Genomic DNA, 15,198 nt, shown 5'->3' with positions numbered 1-15,198 from the left:
TATCTAAATGAGTAATTTAAAAGCAATCCTTGTGAGGCAATGTTAATTCAAAGAGGTGTAAAATTGCAGCCAGAACCAATTTTACATGGAAGCTTGCTGATTGGGATAAAAACAATGTGTGTAGTGAAATCAGTCAAGGGCCTTTGGTCACTTGGTCAATGATTGATTTTGGTGGTGTCTAGTAGGTAATACCAAGGGTGCAGTTGCAATTTTGGTCACTGTCTACATGGTGGTGTGAGAATTTCCAAGCAGGCAGGATGGTGACTCAAAGCATATGAATGAGTTGGAAATGTCACCTCTGCACTCATCCAGTTCTTTGCATTTGCTAACAATTGCCACATTTTTCAGTGAGTTTACAGAAGAAGTAAATATGACAAACAGTTGTCTGCTGTCTCTCCCACTTGTCTTTCCAAGCTGGCTGCCCTAAGCTGTCTCAGTTTTCAAGGGATAATTCCTGTGTGCAGCACTGAAGAATATCATCCATATGGTGGGGACTTAAATACTTCTGTATCTTCATAAAAGGGCTTGAAAATTCATTCTCACTTCTTCTGTTAAAAAAAATTAAGAGATTACTTTATCTAAACTATCCTCTACTTGATCTGATTTTTTTTTTCAACTAAACATAGCTTATTTCATATTCTGCTCTCCAGAAATGTGGTAAGAATTCATTAGGATGTAGATCACATTTGTAAGACAAGACTATACAAAAGAAGTTTGACTTCCACAAAGATAAATCTGTGGAACTCAGTCATATTCCATTATCAGGAGAGAAGCCCTGGTGTTCATCCAAGAGCTGGAATTCAAATGTAAAATTGCTGACCCACTGTGGTCTGTAAGCTCACTCTGAAAGGAGATAAAGTGCCAGAAAGAAGAAAAATGGATAAGGATGATTTAACTGGTATTAGATAATGTGCATAGATGTCAAAAAACTTCTTGATAAGATCCTTAATTGAACAAACATTCCTATACTTGAAAATTCTTTGTGGTTTGCATTTTTAACACCCAGTAAATTGCTGTCCAAGTAGGAATATTCTGGATCTTGGAACCCATGTGCCTGTAAAGAATAAGCTGGTCAAATATTCTGTGGGCATAAATCTGTAAAAAAATACTGAATGTCTTTTAAAAAGTAGCAACCACTCAACATTACAGTGTTGCTTTAGGACCTGCTCCTGAGAATAATGCACACACTGCATTCCTAACTGGCTTTAGCTGGGATTCTTGGCATGGACAGGGACAGAGACTGAGCCTGTGTGTGTCTGCACCAAATGTGCACCTCCCTGCAGGATCAGGGGCTGCACTGCCCTGTGCAGGGCATTTGCATTGTCCTAACAACAGAGCTTTCAAAATTAGGTTCAGATCACACTATTTGGAGCTTAAAGATAGAAACCTGGAGCTCCCAACCTTTTCTGGCTGTAGTTGATGCAGCAGCTGACTCTTTTCCTCCAGTTCTCTCTCTAAACCATAAGCTGCTGCCCATTTCTGAAAGCTGGGTCCTTCCTGTGCAGCCCTTCTCATGACACTGTGATTCTGAGAGGATCATTTCATTCCTGCAGTGTTTGGCTGTGCCCTCTGCTGGCTAATTTAACATTTATACCTTGGGATATTGTTTGGAGGGTATAGTCCATATTAGTGCATAAACCTCCTGTTTCAAGTGCATAAAGTTTAAATTGTTGTGGTTTTTGAGGATTTTTAAAATAAGCTCGATTTTGTTTTCTTGTCCTGTATTTTAACTTCATTTCTTCCTACCTTATTCTGCTTCTTCCACTTGGACCTGTTTCTTTCTTACTGATTCTTAAATCCCCCTTCTCCTTCTTGACTTGCTTCCAGTAAGGTCAGTCATTAAAGTCTGTAAGAACTTACTCAGCCCTGTGAACTCTGCAGTAATTCTGATGGAGTAATTTATACCAGTGACTCTCTTTTACCTCTTGAAGTCAAATATGCCCAAGCTGAGTCCTTCACACCATTCATTTCTGTGAGAAGCCCATTCCCAGGTCACTGATCTTGTTCAGTCTCTACCCTGCAGCTAAAAAAGCCAGGCAGGTGATCAGCTCCTCCTGCACCCTATGAATTATCTTATCATTAGCTGCAATAATCATGGCTTAGTTTTATAAACTTTGTAGAATGTCAGCACAGAAGTTTGTCTCTAAAACTTTGTTAGAGATGGTTGTGTTTATCATTATTTTATACATGTGGCAAGAGTGCCTGGGTACTGTTGAATTATGGATGATTTTCTCTTCTGGCTTTCCTTTCTCTCATTATCAGTCCTGCTGTGTCTTTCCTGCAGTGAAAGTGAAGATAGCCAGCAGTTATTTTTAGCCTTAAAATTTTATATCATATTTATAGTTTCATCACCCTGCCTGTGAACATTTCGTACACTGGTAAATCTCTGCACCATTTCAAGCAAAGAAAAGAAGCATTATCTATCAGAAATATTTCAAATAAAATGCAACGTGAATTTAGAGTGCTTGAGCTTTATGAATTGAATTTCATTGCCTTGTTTGATCCTCATTATTTTGCTTGAACTTTCACATAGGAATGCTTTGTGTCTGCCTTGGGGAAAGATCTGAACTCCAATTTCTCAAACTATTAGTTTGGGGTTTGTTTTTGCTTCATTTATAATACCACATTAGAAATTCAGTTTGCAGTGTGATTTTTGGTTCATTGCCTGTTACATTTTCAGCTAAAGCCTTAACACCTTTAACACTCAGTATTGCTTCTGTGCAGCTGATGGGAAATGTTTGGCATCTGTGGGGCTGGATGATAACCATGCCATTGTGTTCTGGGACTGGAAAAAGGGAGAAAAGCTGGCAACAACCAGGTAAGGATACCCACAGTTTAAAGTCCCCTCTGATTACTTTTTTTCTGAATAACCTCATTCACATTTTTCCTATGAACAAAGAAATAAAGCAGAATTCCCCTCTGAAAGCAGGATGGTGTTTCAGAGCAACACACCCAGATTAAAAACCTGGGGATGCACAGCCCAGTGTTTGGAAATCATGTGAACTATTTCTGTCAGGAGTTCTTATCCTTGCTGTTGGGAGAGCCACATTGGCACTGTGGTTTGTATTTGCTTCCAGTTTTGTGTCCTGGCTTAGGGCAGAAGTCACCAGAGGTGTCATTTCCTTTATGTGTTCCATGATGTGCTGGGTTCCATCAATAACCAGATCACTTTCTAAAAGGAAAAAGAGTTCCCTCTATTCTATGTATATATTTCAATCACTGCTGATCCAGCCTTCCTTCTGAGCCAGCTTTTTCTGAGCCATTGCTCTTCCAATTGCCAATGGAAAGCTCAGCTACTAACCTGACAGTGAAGAGTCCTTTGTGCTTTCCTGAAGGGACCAGTATTGGGAAGAGAATTTAAAGTGACATGTCTCAGCTGTTTTATACTCAACTGTTGGATTGCAACAATAGTTGTTCAGTGTAGGAGAATTGAACTGTCTGAGAACCTGGTTTCTGTCTCAGCCTTGCACAAAGCAAGTGTGCCCCTGGTCACCAGGACTGAGCAGAATTCCTGTGAGGGTGGATGCATGTACCAGAAAGGCAAGGAGAGAATTCCATGTGCTCTCTGCAAGCATGTAATGTAGCACTGCTCAGTAGAAATCGTTGGTATGGCTGTAAAAAAGTGCCTGTGAAAGGTAATTTAATTACTATATGGTGACGTGTTGCAGAAGAAATGAGATTTTCTGGTGGCAGCAGTCTCTGTTAGTGTTAGTGTACCATTACTGAAGAAATCAGTGTTTTACTCCATGTGTGTGTACCACAGTCTGTTAGCTGTACAATTTCATCTCAGACATCCAGTTTATTAGGCACTGAGGGTTTAAATCCTGCCTAAAATCCGTGCCGGAGGCTTTGCTTAGCAACAGCCCTGGCTGTGTTGTAAAACGTGACATTTTCCTGGGCTTTGCAATCCCAGTTCTGCTGTCCCCAGACAGATTGTGCTTGACTTGCAAGCAAAGAAATACTTTCTATATTCCCACACTGACCTTTAAGCTTTTAAAAACAAGATCATGATAAGCTGTGTCACTACCTGGTGCTGGTGCTCCCAGGACAGATAAAACATGGAGCACTCGGGTTCTTTTCACCATGTAATGCTGCATGTACCCAATGCATCTATTATTGCTCATCTGTTATCTTAAAAATATACAGGGTATATTGTATAATATATATATAATGAATATATCTATATATATAGAATAATGAATAATGAATATATATATATAATGAATATATTCATATATAATGAATGTATCTTCTAAAACCTTCCCATTTAAGCCATTGTTTAAATTTTTGCAGTGTCTAAAGGCAACTCCCCTGTTCTGGTGAGCACAGGAGGACAGAGAGAGAGACAAAAGCCCTCATATGGCCTTTGCACACAAGAATGAAAGAACATCTCCTTACAATCATATGGACCCATATAAACCTGAAAAATAGGTGTCCACTCACCATATACAGACACTCATTATGGCTATTCTGCACTTATGTTTACTTTTTGTGAATATTCTTTTTTCTTAATCTTTCTAGGCTGATTTATTTCAGCATGACTTCTCAGGTTTTTGGGGTTTTTTTTTGTTGCAATATTAAGAACTCTTATTTATTTGCTTTAATTGTTTCAGAGCTAAATTATGCAGCTTGTTTCCCTGTCCTGGCTCTCCTACCTCCTGTCTAATTCCATTAAAATCCTTGTTGAGTAAGATCACAAGGAACCAAACACCTCTGCTCTGCAGGATGATGTGCTGCAGATGTCAAAGGTGGCCAGGACTGGTTTGCATCCAGACATTCCCACTAAAAGGGAATACTGACCCAGAGGGGTTTCAGAACCATGTGATTTTCTAGATCTGCTGAGCCTGTCAGGAAAAAGTGACTTAATCCTAGCACAAACCTGCAGATTATAATGAAAAGCTCACACTTCCTGCTTTGGGGGGTTTATAAAATACTGACATGGATTTAATTAATGCTTTACACCTGGGAATAGTTTTTCCTTTGATAAGACCCAAGCTTTTAAATTCCCATAAATACATCAACAAGCATAAGTTTAATTACCCAAGAACTAAACCTGGAGGTGAATGTGCTGCTGAGTGAACTGCTACAATTTTATAATTCATTATTTTATTTTCCATCTTGAAGCCCACAGATTAAACACTTCCTCATTTTTCCTGTCAGAGTATCTTTTAATATTTATTGAGTTCTCATCCATTTAAATACTTATCTTGACCTTTATGTCTTCTCTTAATTGCCTTGACCTTTATTGCCTGCTCCTTTGTTATGATTTAAATGAACTGAAATTCAGTGGGAGAGGATCTTTATTCCCCACATTTCTGTAGTCCCCACATGGTGTGTGCTCAAAATTCTTCCTGCCAGCTCCATGAGGCAAAATCCCAAAACAAAGCCCTTGCAGATTAGAAATATGGCTCTCTACTTTTTGTTATATGGGGAAATGATTTATATCAATGATTTAATTAGTTTGAAATCTTAAGTCATTCTTGCCAAGCTTTTAAAAGATCTACTTCTATTGCAGGGGCCATAAAGATAAAATATTTGTAGTGAAGTGTAATCCACATCATGTGGACAGACTAGTCACAGTTGGGATGAAGCACATCAAATTTTGGCAGCAAACAGGTACTGTATTGAATATTTTATATTTGATTAACATGGGAATTTGTGGACATTTTTAATACAAGAACACCCTATTCCCAGTTTAAGAATTTGTTTTATTCATTAAGCTTTTAACTTTCGACTAACTTTTAAGTTTTAACTTTTTAAAGTTTTAACTAACTTTGCCAGTTACCAAAATATTAAAGGGGTTAAAACCCACCTCTGAGTCAGCAAATGTCACAATATTCCTTCCTTCTTGGAAAGAATTTTCAGTTAATTGTGTTTAAATTCTAATCATAATATTAAGGCATTCTCCTAAACAAGCATCCTTGGCTCCCAGAAAATCAGGTTCTGATTGAGGACATTTTTTATTCAGGACTGGATTTTTTGCTCTTCATGACTTTTTAATTGTGTACACATTACACAAGTACTCAGAACAACTCAAAATTAGGTCATTTTAAGAGCTTCCTACACTTCATAGCATAGTTTAAGCATTCAAGTGGTTCAGGTGCTCTCAGATAAATAATTATTTTTTCTGCTTTTTTTTAGTCTTTAGGTTATTTTTGCAGTGATTACGTAGACTTGCATTGCTGTTTGCCAAATTCCATGGTGGGAATGTGTATTAAGCAGCATCTTACTCCAAGAACAGTCTCTTTGCAATAAAAATGGTGATTTTTAATTCAGATTTGCTCAATGGAGTGGGGAGTTAGTGTGGTGTCAGCTGTGAAGCCCACAGTGCCTTGACACAAGGCCACCTATACAAATGATATTTTGTAATTTTATGCGTATTTTTGTCTAAGCATTGATTTATGACCTTATTGCTCCTTCTGCTTTCTGACCCAAAGCAAGGCTGTGGTGATTTGGAGGAGCAAACCCTGCCATTTATTCTGCCAACTGCTGCCAAAAGCTCAGGATGCCAGGGGACAGCTAAACCAATCTTCTGCTTGTGGTCACCTCTACAGAGAAGCAGCATGGCAGAAGCTGCTGTGGGCAAAAACCATCCTGCCAGGCTGTGACCGTGGTCACAGGGGCTGGGGATGAGGGAAGAGACGAGGATCTGACTCCATGTTTCAGAAGGCTGATTTATTATTTCATGATATATATTATATTAAAACTATACTAAAAGAATAGAAGAAAGGATTTCAGCAGAAGGCTGGCTAAGAACAGAAAAAGAAAGAATGATAACAAAGGCTTGTGGTTGGGACAGAGAGTCTGAGCCAGCTGACTGTGATTGGCCATTAATTAGAAACAACCACATGAGACCAATCCCAGATGCACCTGTTGCATTCCACAGCAGCAGACAACCATTGCTTACAGTTTGTTCCTGAGGCCTCTCAGCTTCTCAGGAGAAAAAAATCCTAAGGAAAGGATTTTTCAGAAAATATCATAGCTACACCAGACATGGCAGTAGTTGGTTTTGCACAGTTCCTCACCAAATTTATCTCTGGCTTGGGAGGACAGTCTGCAAACCTGAGGCTGATCTGCTCCAGAGCTGTCATTGCTGGGTTCACTTTCTTTATGCTTTTCCCTTGTGTGCTGCTTCTGCATTTCCATTATTAGGAAGCCCCAGGAGATGTTGGGGTCAAACATTTGTCCTTTCCAGCCCAAGCAGAGCAAGGCCTGTGCTGCTGTTGCAGGTGGAGGCTTCACCTCCAAGCGGGGCACGTTTGGGAGCGCGGGGAAGCTGGAGACCATGATGAGCGTCTCGTACGGGCGCGGGGAGGAGCTGGTGTTCTCTGGGGCTGCCACTGGGGACATCTACATCTGGAAGGAGACCCTGCTGCTGAGGACAGTGAAGGCCCATGATGGACCTGTGTTTGCCATGCATGCACTGGACAAGGTATCTGTCACCTTCCTCCACGTTGACTTTTGTTGTACCGATGGATTTTAGAGGTGTTTGCGGTTAAACAAAGCCAACAGGAATGAGTGCTGTTATTTGATAGACCTGGGTTTGTAAGCACCCTGTTCCATGTGCTGGTACCTGACCAGCAGCTTTCTGACCTCTGAAAATTCAGAACTTATTTCTCACTCTGCTCAAGAGTGTGGTTTTCATGTTTGTGTAAACCACAGGAGAGTAATGGGTAACATTCATTGCCTCTTCAAGCTGATCCCAAAAATATTCATGCATTACCAGTTTCCAAAATATGAAACATGATCTTTTAATATTATTATTGTGTCTTAGTCAAGACTTCAGATATCCAAAGGTTTTGGGTTTTGAGTTAGGTATTCCAGAAAACAAATTCTCTTTCAGTTGCATCAATACATCTATGAAAAAAATTATGGCAAAATATTTGCATCACACAAATGAGCTAAGGACAAAGTTTTGCCCCTGGCAATTTGAATATAATGTTGATAATGAAATATCCCTTTTGAGGTTATGTTTTCAACTGTAGAAGTAAAGGATGAGAAGAATGTTAGCTATTAACATTTTTATATATCAAGGTCAATTAAGATCCCCGTGGCTCAATCCTTTCTGGCCCTAATTGATTGTTGCCAGCTTTCCTATCAATTTTTCTGTTTGATCCTGGCACTGAACATCCTCTTCACTTAGATTTTTGTTGGTTAGTTATTTATGCTCTTCTGCATTCACTTGGCCCAGATAATCTACCTAGGGAATTAATGAGAGAATTGGTCCCTGATGCATTATTAGAACTTGGGCTGAAGCATCTGTTAAATCAATTGAATTTGGAATAACTTGAGAAGCTGTTACTGCCAGCTACTGCCTCTTCTAAGGGTAAATCACATTTTTCCATCCCCTGTTCCCACATGCAGGCAAATGTCCTGGTCCAGCATTCCTGTTTACAGCACTGTGTGCTCCATATGGTTGCAAATCATTATAACCCTAGAAAAGCAACTCCACATCTTGTCCACTTGAATTTTTCCCTCATAGGTACAGACTCCAGTATTTTTAGTTTGACACATGAATAAAAAGCAGGGGAGACTTTATTGTGCCTTTGGACATGTCCTTTTGAATCTCTCCCATGAGTGCTGACATTTGTGTGTGCTCTCCTCCTGTGGCTGCGCAGGGCTTTGTGACGGGTGGAAAAGATGGAATTGTGGCCCTTTGGGATGATATGTTTGAGAGATGTCTGAAGACATATGCTATCAAAAGAGCAGCACTCTCTGCTAGTTCTAAAGGTATTGCTTTCATGTGTTTCAGTAAGGACTGTGTGCATGGAGGGTGGGAAATGGCAGGGAAAGGGGAGGGACTGGGTGTCACATCCACCAGAAGCCAAAGGGAACAGGAACATGCTGTTTACTCTGTGCTGGAACATTCTGGTTTGATCCACAGAAGATGTATTTATTGCATTCCTTGTCATTTATAGTTTGTTCTGCTAGTCCCTCCTCTATTTCATGACATTGAGCTTTGTTTTCATTGGTGAAATGATTTTAAGGAGAAATGTGCCCAGCCTTGAGTTTGGCAGTTCCAAAGTCAGTCCAGTTTCCTTGGCTGGCCACATTCCCTGTGGTGAGAGCAGAGGCCCTGTGATGTGGAAAGACCTTTAAATACCCCAGGCCTCAGTGTGGAAAGGGATATTCATATGTAATCACAGCATTGGTCTGGGGTGCTGGGACTCCTGAGCCCCTCAGACCTTGTCACTGTTAAAGCAGTGAAATATCAGTCATTGTACTGCCACAGTACAGACAAACCCCCTCTCTGCAGTACTAAGGGATCCATGGATTATCTGGCAGTTTGATCAGGCAGTTTTATCTCATGTTCATGGTTTTGAACAGATTTGAGTTATATATAAACTGCAAGGGGTATGAAATTAAAAAAAAAAATAAAATCTGGCATTCTTCAGGTTTGCTTTTAGAAGACAACCCCTCCATCCGAGCCATCAGCCTGGGACATGGGCACATCCTGGTAGGAACTAAAAATGGAGAAATACTTGAAATTGATAAAAGTGGGCCTATGACTCTGCTTGTTCAGGTACTGTATGGATCTCCCATAGCAAACCATTTCCTGTATTTTTACAAAAATGCTGGTTCTTTGGTATTCTTTTTTCAGTAAATTTTGATCACATGAAGTAATCCTTCAAATTTGTCTTGCCTGCATGACTGCATATCCAAGATGTGTGAGGTTGTGTTTTATAAAACATTGAACTCATTCACTGATGCAGATTGAGAGCAGTAAGAAATTATTTAACCTTGATATGCAGTGCCAGCAAACTGTATGCAAGCTGAAGGAAAGCTGGAAAAAAGCAGGAAGAGTGATTAACAGCTTGGAAAACTGAGAATATGAGGCAAGATTAAAACAAAATATTATGTGTCTATTGGGCAAACAAGGATCTAAAAAAGGACATAAACTTTGAGGATTAGCCAATATTAGGATTTCAGGATAAAGTCCAGTTTGGGGCGTAACTTTTCCCTATTAAACTCAAGTTTGGAAAGGAGAATACTGGAAGAACAGGAATTACAGCCAGTAACAGTGGAGGGGAACATGGAAGAGTGTTTCAGACATTGGTTAGGGAGACAGAGCAGACGTTCAGGTCTTTTGGAATGCAGAAAGCTTTGGAGAGAGGAGATGGTGAAGGCTTTATGTGGAAACCCAGGGCACTGGGAATATTTCTCTGTCTGCTCTGGGGTGCCCTGACCCCCAGGGGAGCACTGACTGTGACCCTCACTCATGGAGAAAGTTTCCTAAACTCCAGAATAGACTGGAATCCACAAAAGTGTGAAATAGATTATAGAGAGCAGTGTAGGTGAATCACTTGGTGAGAAATTGAGGTTTTGGGATTTTTAGTATGTTGTGGATGGAAGCAAGATGGAGGGCACAGGGTGTCATCCTGGGTTTCTTCTTCATGCTTCTCCATGGGTTTGAGTGGCATTTTGTAATTGGGCAGAAAAGTCCCCATTGCAGCTCTGTGGGATCAGTCATTGGGTTAAAAGGGAAATAATCCAAGTGTCAGTTCTTAATTGGATGGTTCAGTCTTAAAAGGCCTTGGAACAAGAGATTGTTGGCCACTTTGTGCCTTCTAATGAAAAGCTGCCCAACTCACAGCAGTGAAATAAGAAATGTTGTTTTACTGAGAAGAAACAATAAACACCTGAGTCTGAACATGAGCTACCATCTCAAGTGCCTTCAATGCAGACCCAGAGAAACCAACAACTGGTACCCCCACAGCTTTATTGCCTGGGACTTGCAAAATGAGGCAGGGCAAGTTTAGAAGCTATTACCCAGCCCCACAGGCATTATTTCCTCTTGTGTGGAATGCTTTCCTGCAGGGCCACATGGAAGGGGAAGTGTGGGGCCTGGCAGCTCATCCTCTCCTGCCCGTGTGCGCCACGGTGAGCGACGACAAAACGCTGAGAATCTGGGAGCTCTCGGCACAGCACCGCATGCTGGCAGTCAGGAAACTCAAAAAAGGTAACTCTGCCTTGGCCTGGGGATCCAGGGATCCCCTGCTCCTGGAGCAGCTCCCTCTCTGCCTCTGGGGCACTTTAATTAATTGGCTAGGCAAAGGACACGGTCGTTAAGAAATTGGGAGCACAGGAAATAAATTGGCTTTGGCATGTGTCAAGTCAGTGCAAAGGGAAGGAAGAAAAGGGACTCTAATCTATTGTAATGAATAATAATAAAATGAACTTCAGTCTCTTTTCCCCCAGTTTCAAGGGGAATGAGTTGACCTCAGAATCACTTTCCTGCCTAGGAATACTTAAGGCCAGTATGTAGCTGACATTATAAAATTTCCTTATAAAGACAAGAGTACAATTTCCTGCATTTTGAGCACAGTCATCTTTTGCTGTCAATATGAGCTTTACCTGTTAAACCAACTTCTCTAAAATTAACACTTTTCCTGCCCTCTCCTCTGTATAAAATTAGATAAGCTATATTGAAATACTGCCTTCTCAAAATCACTCTTATTTTATTAATTCATTGATATCTCTCTGGAAATTTTAAATTGTTCATTTTCAGTGACAAATCTGGAGCACATGAACCCTTAACTGGCTGGGGGAAAACAGAGTTAAATGTTTTGGAGGGGTGAACTTGGGGATGGATGAGGGTAGCTGTAGGAGAGTATGTCAGGAATAATGCTGAGGAAGAGGTACACTGCCCTTAATGAATCTTTGAATTTTCCATCCGGATTTCCTTTCTGTATGTGTTCTGGGTGGGTTTTTTTGTTTTATTTCTGTCATTGGTGTGTTTAGGATGTGGCTAGAAGGTGGTATTTGCAATAAACCTGTTTCAAAAGGGATTAAACCATCGTCCTCAACCCTGTAACGAAGCGTCCATCGTACCCCTCTGTAACATATCTTTTTCAAGAGATAAAAAATCCGTTTTAAAATCACATAGTTGATGTAGAAACCTTTCAGTTGCAGTTCACCGATGGTTTTCTCAGCCCCAGCTTTTATGACAGGCTCATTTCCATGTGCCTCCTCAGGCGGGCGCTGCTGCGCCTTTTCTCCGGACGGGAAAGCCCTGGCGGTCGGGCTGAACGACGGCAGCTTCCTGGTGGTGAACGCCGACACTGTGGAGGACATGGTCTCTTTCCACCACAGGAAGGAGATGATCTCGGATATAAAGTTTTCACGAGGTACAACCGCATGATAAGGTGGAAGAGGAGTGTTTGTTTTGCACTTGGTTTCTCTTGTCTAGGCAAGGTTGAATGTCCCAAAGGAAGATTGGCTTTGTGTGTGCTCCATGCATTAAATACTTCACAATTCCATGTGGCTGCACTAGAACAGGCCCAGCCCTGCCTGCTGAATTGACTGCAGTGGTGAAAACCACACCAGTATCAGTTAAATTTACCCTTTAATAACCTGGGTGTCTCCTCCTTGCAGAATCAGGGAAGTACCTGGCTGTGGCTTCCCACGATAACTTTGTGGATATTTACAACGTCCTTACCAGCAAGAGGGTTGGCATTTGCAAAGGTGCCTCCAGCTACATCACCCACATCGACTGGGACTCCAGAGGTAAAGTGTTGGCCAGAGATACAGACTGGCAATGCCCATAAAATGGAATATCAGGAAATTGTTCCCCTCCAGTTATTGAGATCAACCACTGATGCAAATGCTTTTTCCCCATGGAGCACTGCATGGATCCAGTGCAATTACATTTGTTGGTATCCAATTTCCTTTCCTTGCTGAGCTCTGCATGGCAATCCCTGCAAGAAGCTAGAGCTTGATGGTCCCAGCTAATTAACCATAATGAGCTCATGCCAGTGAGCCTTCCCAGAGCAGCTGTGATCTGTGTGGGGCCCCCTGTGTGCCTGAGCTCTGTCCCTGCTCTTGGCCAGCCCCAAAACGTGGTGTGAGCCAGTGGCAGCAAGCACAGCATCTCCATGGGCTCAGCAAACTTCCCATCCCAGGACAGCTGAGACTGGAGCTGGCTCTGCCAGTGTAGCAGTGCAGAAAGGATGGGAGCTGGCAAAGGTTCCACTTTTGGCAAAGCTGCCTTGTAAAAGTATTAGGAAAATTAATAGCAAATGCATTTATTTTTTACTTCCATTAGTGTGATGGTGAAATACAAGCAAAATGTTCCCTATCAGCAGAAACTGATTTGCTGTGCAACAGCAACTTCTTAAGGATATTGGATGGTATTTAAAATATTGCTTTTGCATTGAATCAGAGTATAGGACCCTTACTAGAGTGATTTTAAGCATCTGTGTTACTTTGGCGATGAATCACTCTCTTAGAGGATAATTTCTTAATTTACCCCCAGAAATCTCTTCACTCAATCAAAATACAGTTCTTAGTAGTCACAATAATTATTAAGATTCATAACAAACTCTCCTTTTGTATCCAGGAAAGTTATTGCAAGTCAATTCTGGTGCCAAAGAACAACTATTTTTTGAAGCACCAAGGGGGAAAAGACATATTATAAGAATTGCTGAGGTATGAATTCTGGGCTGAATTATTTTAACTGTGAAAATTAATTTAAAGAATTGTCTTCAAATGGTGTATTTTTTTTATAATGCTTTATTTACAATGGTTAGAATTATAATTACTTAATAATTCCACAGTGTCTTTCCTAGCATTTGTAAATGGCAGAATGTGTAGATTTCTGCTTGTATCTCTAAATTTATTCTTGTTTATTTATTAGCAGCCATTTGCCATAATCCCCTTCCCAAAGCCACCTGGTTTTGCATATGGGCAATAAACCACTTTCAAACAGCAGGACCTGGCTTTTCATTAAGCTGATTCTTTGTGACATGTAATTCTACATGACTACAAAATTGCCAATGTTTAGCACCTCAGAAAACCTTCAGGGAGATTTGTATCCAAATCATGCTCTGCTTGGAAAAATGGGAATGTTTAAAGTGTTAAGCTTTTGATGAAGATACATCAAAATTAATTTGTATTAACAAGTGGAACAGCACAGTTTCTTAAGAACTCAAAGTATTAAAATAAAAAATGTCAAACATAGAAAATGATACACATGAAATGAGTGTGGATTTGGTGTGTTTAAAGTTAGCAGCCTTCTCTGGGGGAATTTTGCTTGCAGATAGAGAAGATTGAATGGGACACGTGGACATGTGTGCTTGGTCCCACCTGTGAGGGAATCTGGCCCATGCACAGCGATGTCACCGTTGTCAACGCTGCCAGTCTCACGAAGGACAGGACCCTCCTGGCCACGGGAGATGATTTTGGGTTTGTGAAGCTCTTTTCCTACCCAGTGAAGGTAAGAAATGTGTGGATGGCAGTGATGGGAGAGGAAAGGAAGGAAGGAGGGGTTGCTGGGTGCCAGTGGGGATGTTGTGTGCTGCAGGGCCAGCATGCCAGGTTCAAGAAGTACGTGGGGCACAGTGCCCAGGTGACCAACGTGCAGTGGCTGCACAACGACTCCGTGCTCCTCACCGTGGGCGGCGCCGACACCGCCCTCATGATCTGGACCAGGGAGTTCCTGGGCATCCAGGAGAGCAAGCTGGTGGACAGTGAAGAATCAGACACAGATGCAGAAGAAGATGGAGGTAAAGAGGATTTAATTCTTCCTTGCCCCAACCAGAGATTCACACAGGCAATTAACTTGCTAAATGTCAGTGTGAGGAGAGCTTGGTAGGTTTTGTTTCCTTCCTCTCATTGTTGCAGATCTTCTTGTTCTCTCCTGTCCCACTATGGTAGTTTGTTTTATTCTATGTTTTATTTTTCTAAGGTTATGACAGTGATGTTGCAAGAGAAAAAGCAATTGACTACACCACTAAGATCTATGCAGTGAGCATCCGAGAAATGGAAGGCACAAAGCCCCATCAGCAGCTGAAGGAGGTTTCAGTGGAAGAGAGGTATGTCCCACAAAGGCTTTTGCTTCCATGTGTGCCCTTTTGCAGATCTCTTTTCATTCAACTAAAATTAGTCCTTAGAAATAAGACAGGAATTTTAAAATTCACCAGATGACATTTAAAATGGTGTTCACACAGTACAACATGTTAATGTGAAGGAGAAAAATACATATATATGACACATCTCTGAGTGTTGTTCTCTTTTGCCATTCACATGAGCATTTATATTCTCTCCTAAGCAGTGTGTGTGTCTGCAGCAGAGCACTTGTGGTAGTGGTAAGCTTGTAAATATGTTGTGGTTAAGGCTTTGGGTGGTGCTTTTATTACAAGATTTTCAGTTACTTCAGTAATTGTGTCAGGTTGTCACTGTTAAAGCTGGAATTTCCCA

The 15,198-nt window shown here is 41.1% G+C and overlaps 1 protein-coding gene across 3 annotated transcripts in view; it reads left to right on the top strand.

Annotated features, from left to right (window-relative positions):
- The window catches only part of EML6 (EMAP like 6), a 93,191-nt gene that overhangs the window by 55,358 nt on the left and 22,635 nt on the right, over positions 1–15,198 (top strand). For all 3 annotated transcript variants that reach the window (XM_066546061.1, XM_066546060.1, XM_066546059.1), the window contains exons 16-27: positions 2,725–2,818; positions 5,516–5,616; positions 7,230–7,432; positions 8,619–8,730; positions 9,396–9,523; positions 10,819–10,960; positions 11,976–12,128; positions 12,376–12,507; positions 13,340–13,428; positions 14,039–14,215; positions 14,303–14,504; positions 14,687–14,813. In XM_066546061.1, coding sequence (XP_066402158.1) covers positions 2,725–2,818; positions 5,516–5,616; positions 7,230–7,432; positions 8,619–8,730; positions 9,396–9,523; positions 10,819–10,960; positions 11,976–12,128; positions 12,376–12,507; positions 13,340–13,428; positions 14,039–14,215; positions 14,303–14,504; positions 14,687–14,813 — 1,660 coding nt within the window. The remainder of the gene's footprint in view (positions 1–2,724; positions 2,819–5,515; positions 5,617–7,229; positions 7,433–8,618; positions 8,731–9,395; positions 9,524–10,818; positions 10,961–11,975; positions 12,129–12,375; positions 12,508–13,339; positions 13,429–14,038; positions 14,216–14,302; positions 14,505–14,686; positions 14,814–15,198) is intronic.

This window comes from Molothrus aeneus, chromosome 3 (assembly GCF_037042795.1).
Source record: "Molothrus aeneus isolate 106 chromosome 3, BPBGC_Maene_1.0, whole genome shotgun sequence".
Lineage (NCBI taxonomy): Eukaryota > Metazoa > Chordata > Aves > Passeriformes > Icteridae > Molothrus > Molothrus aeneus.
Note: the sequence above shows the minus strand (reverse complement) of the source record. Positions and strands in the feature narration are given on the sequence as shown.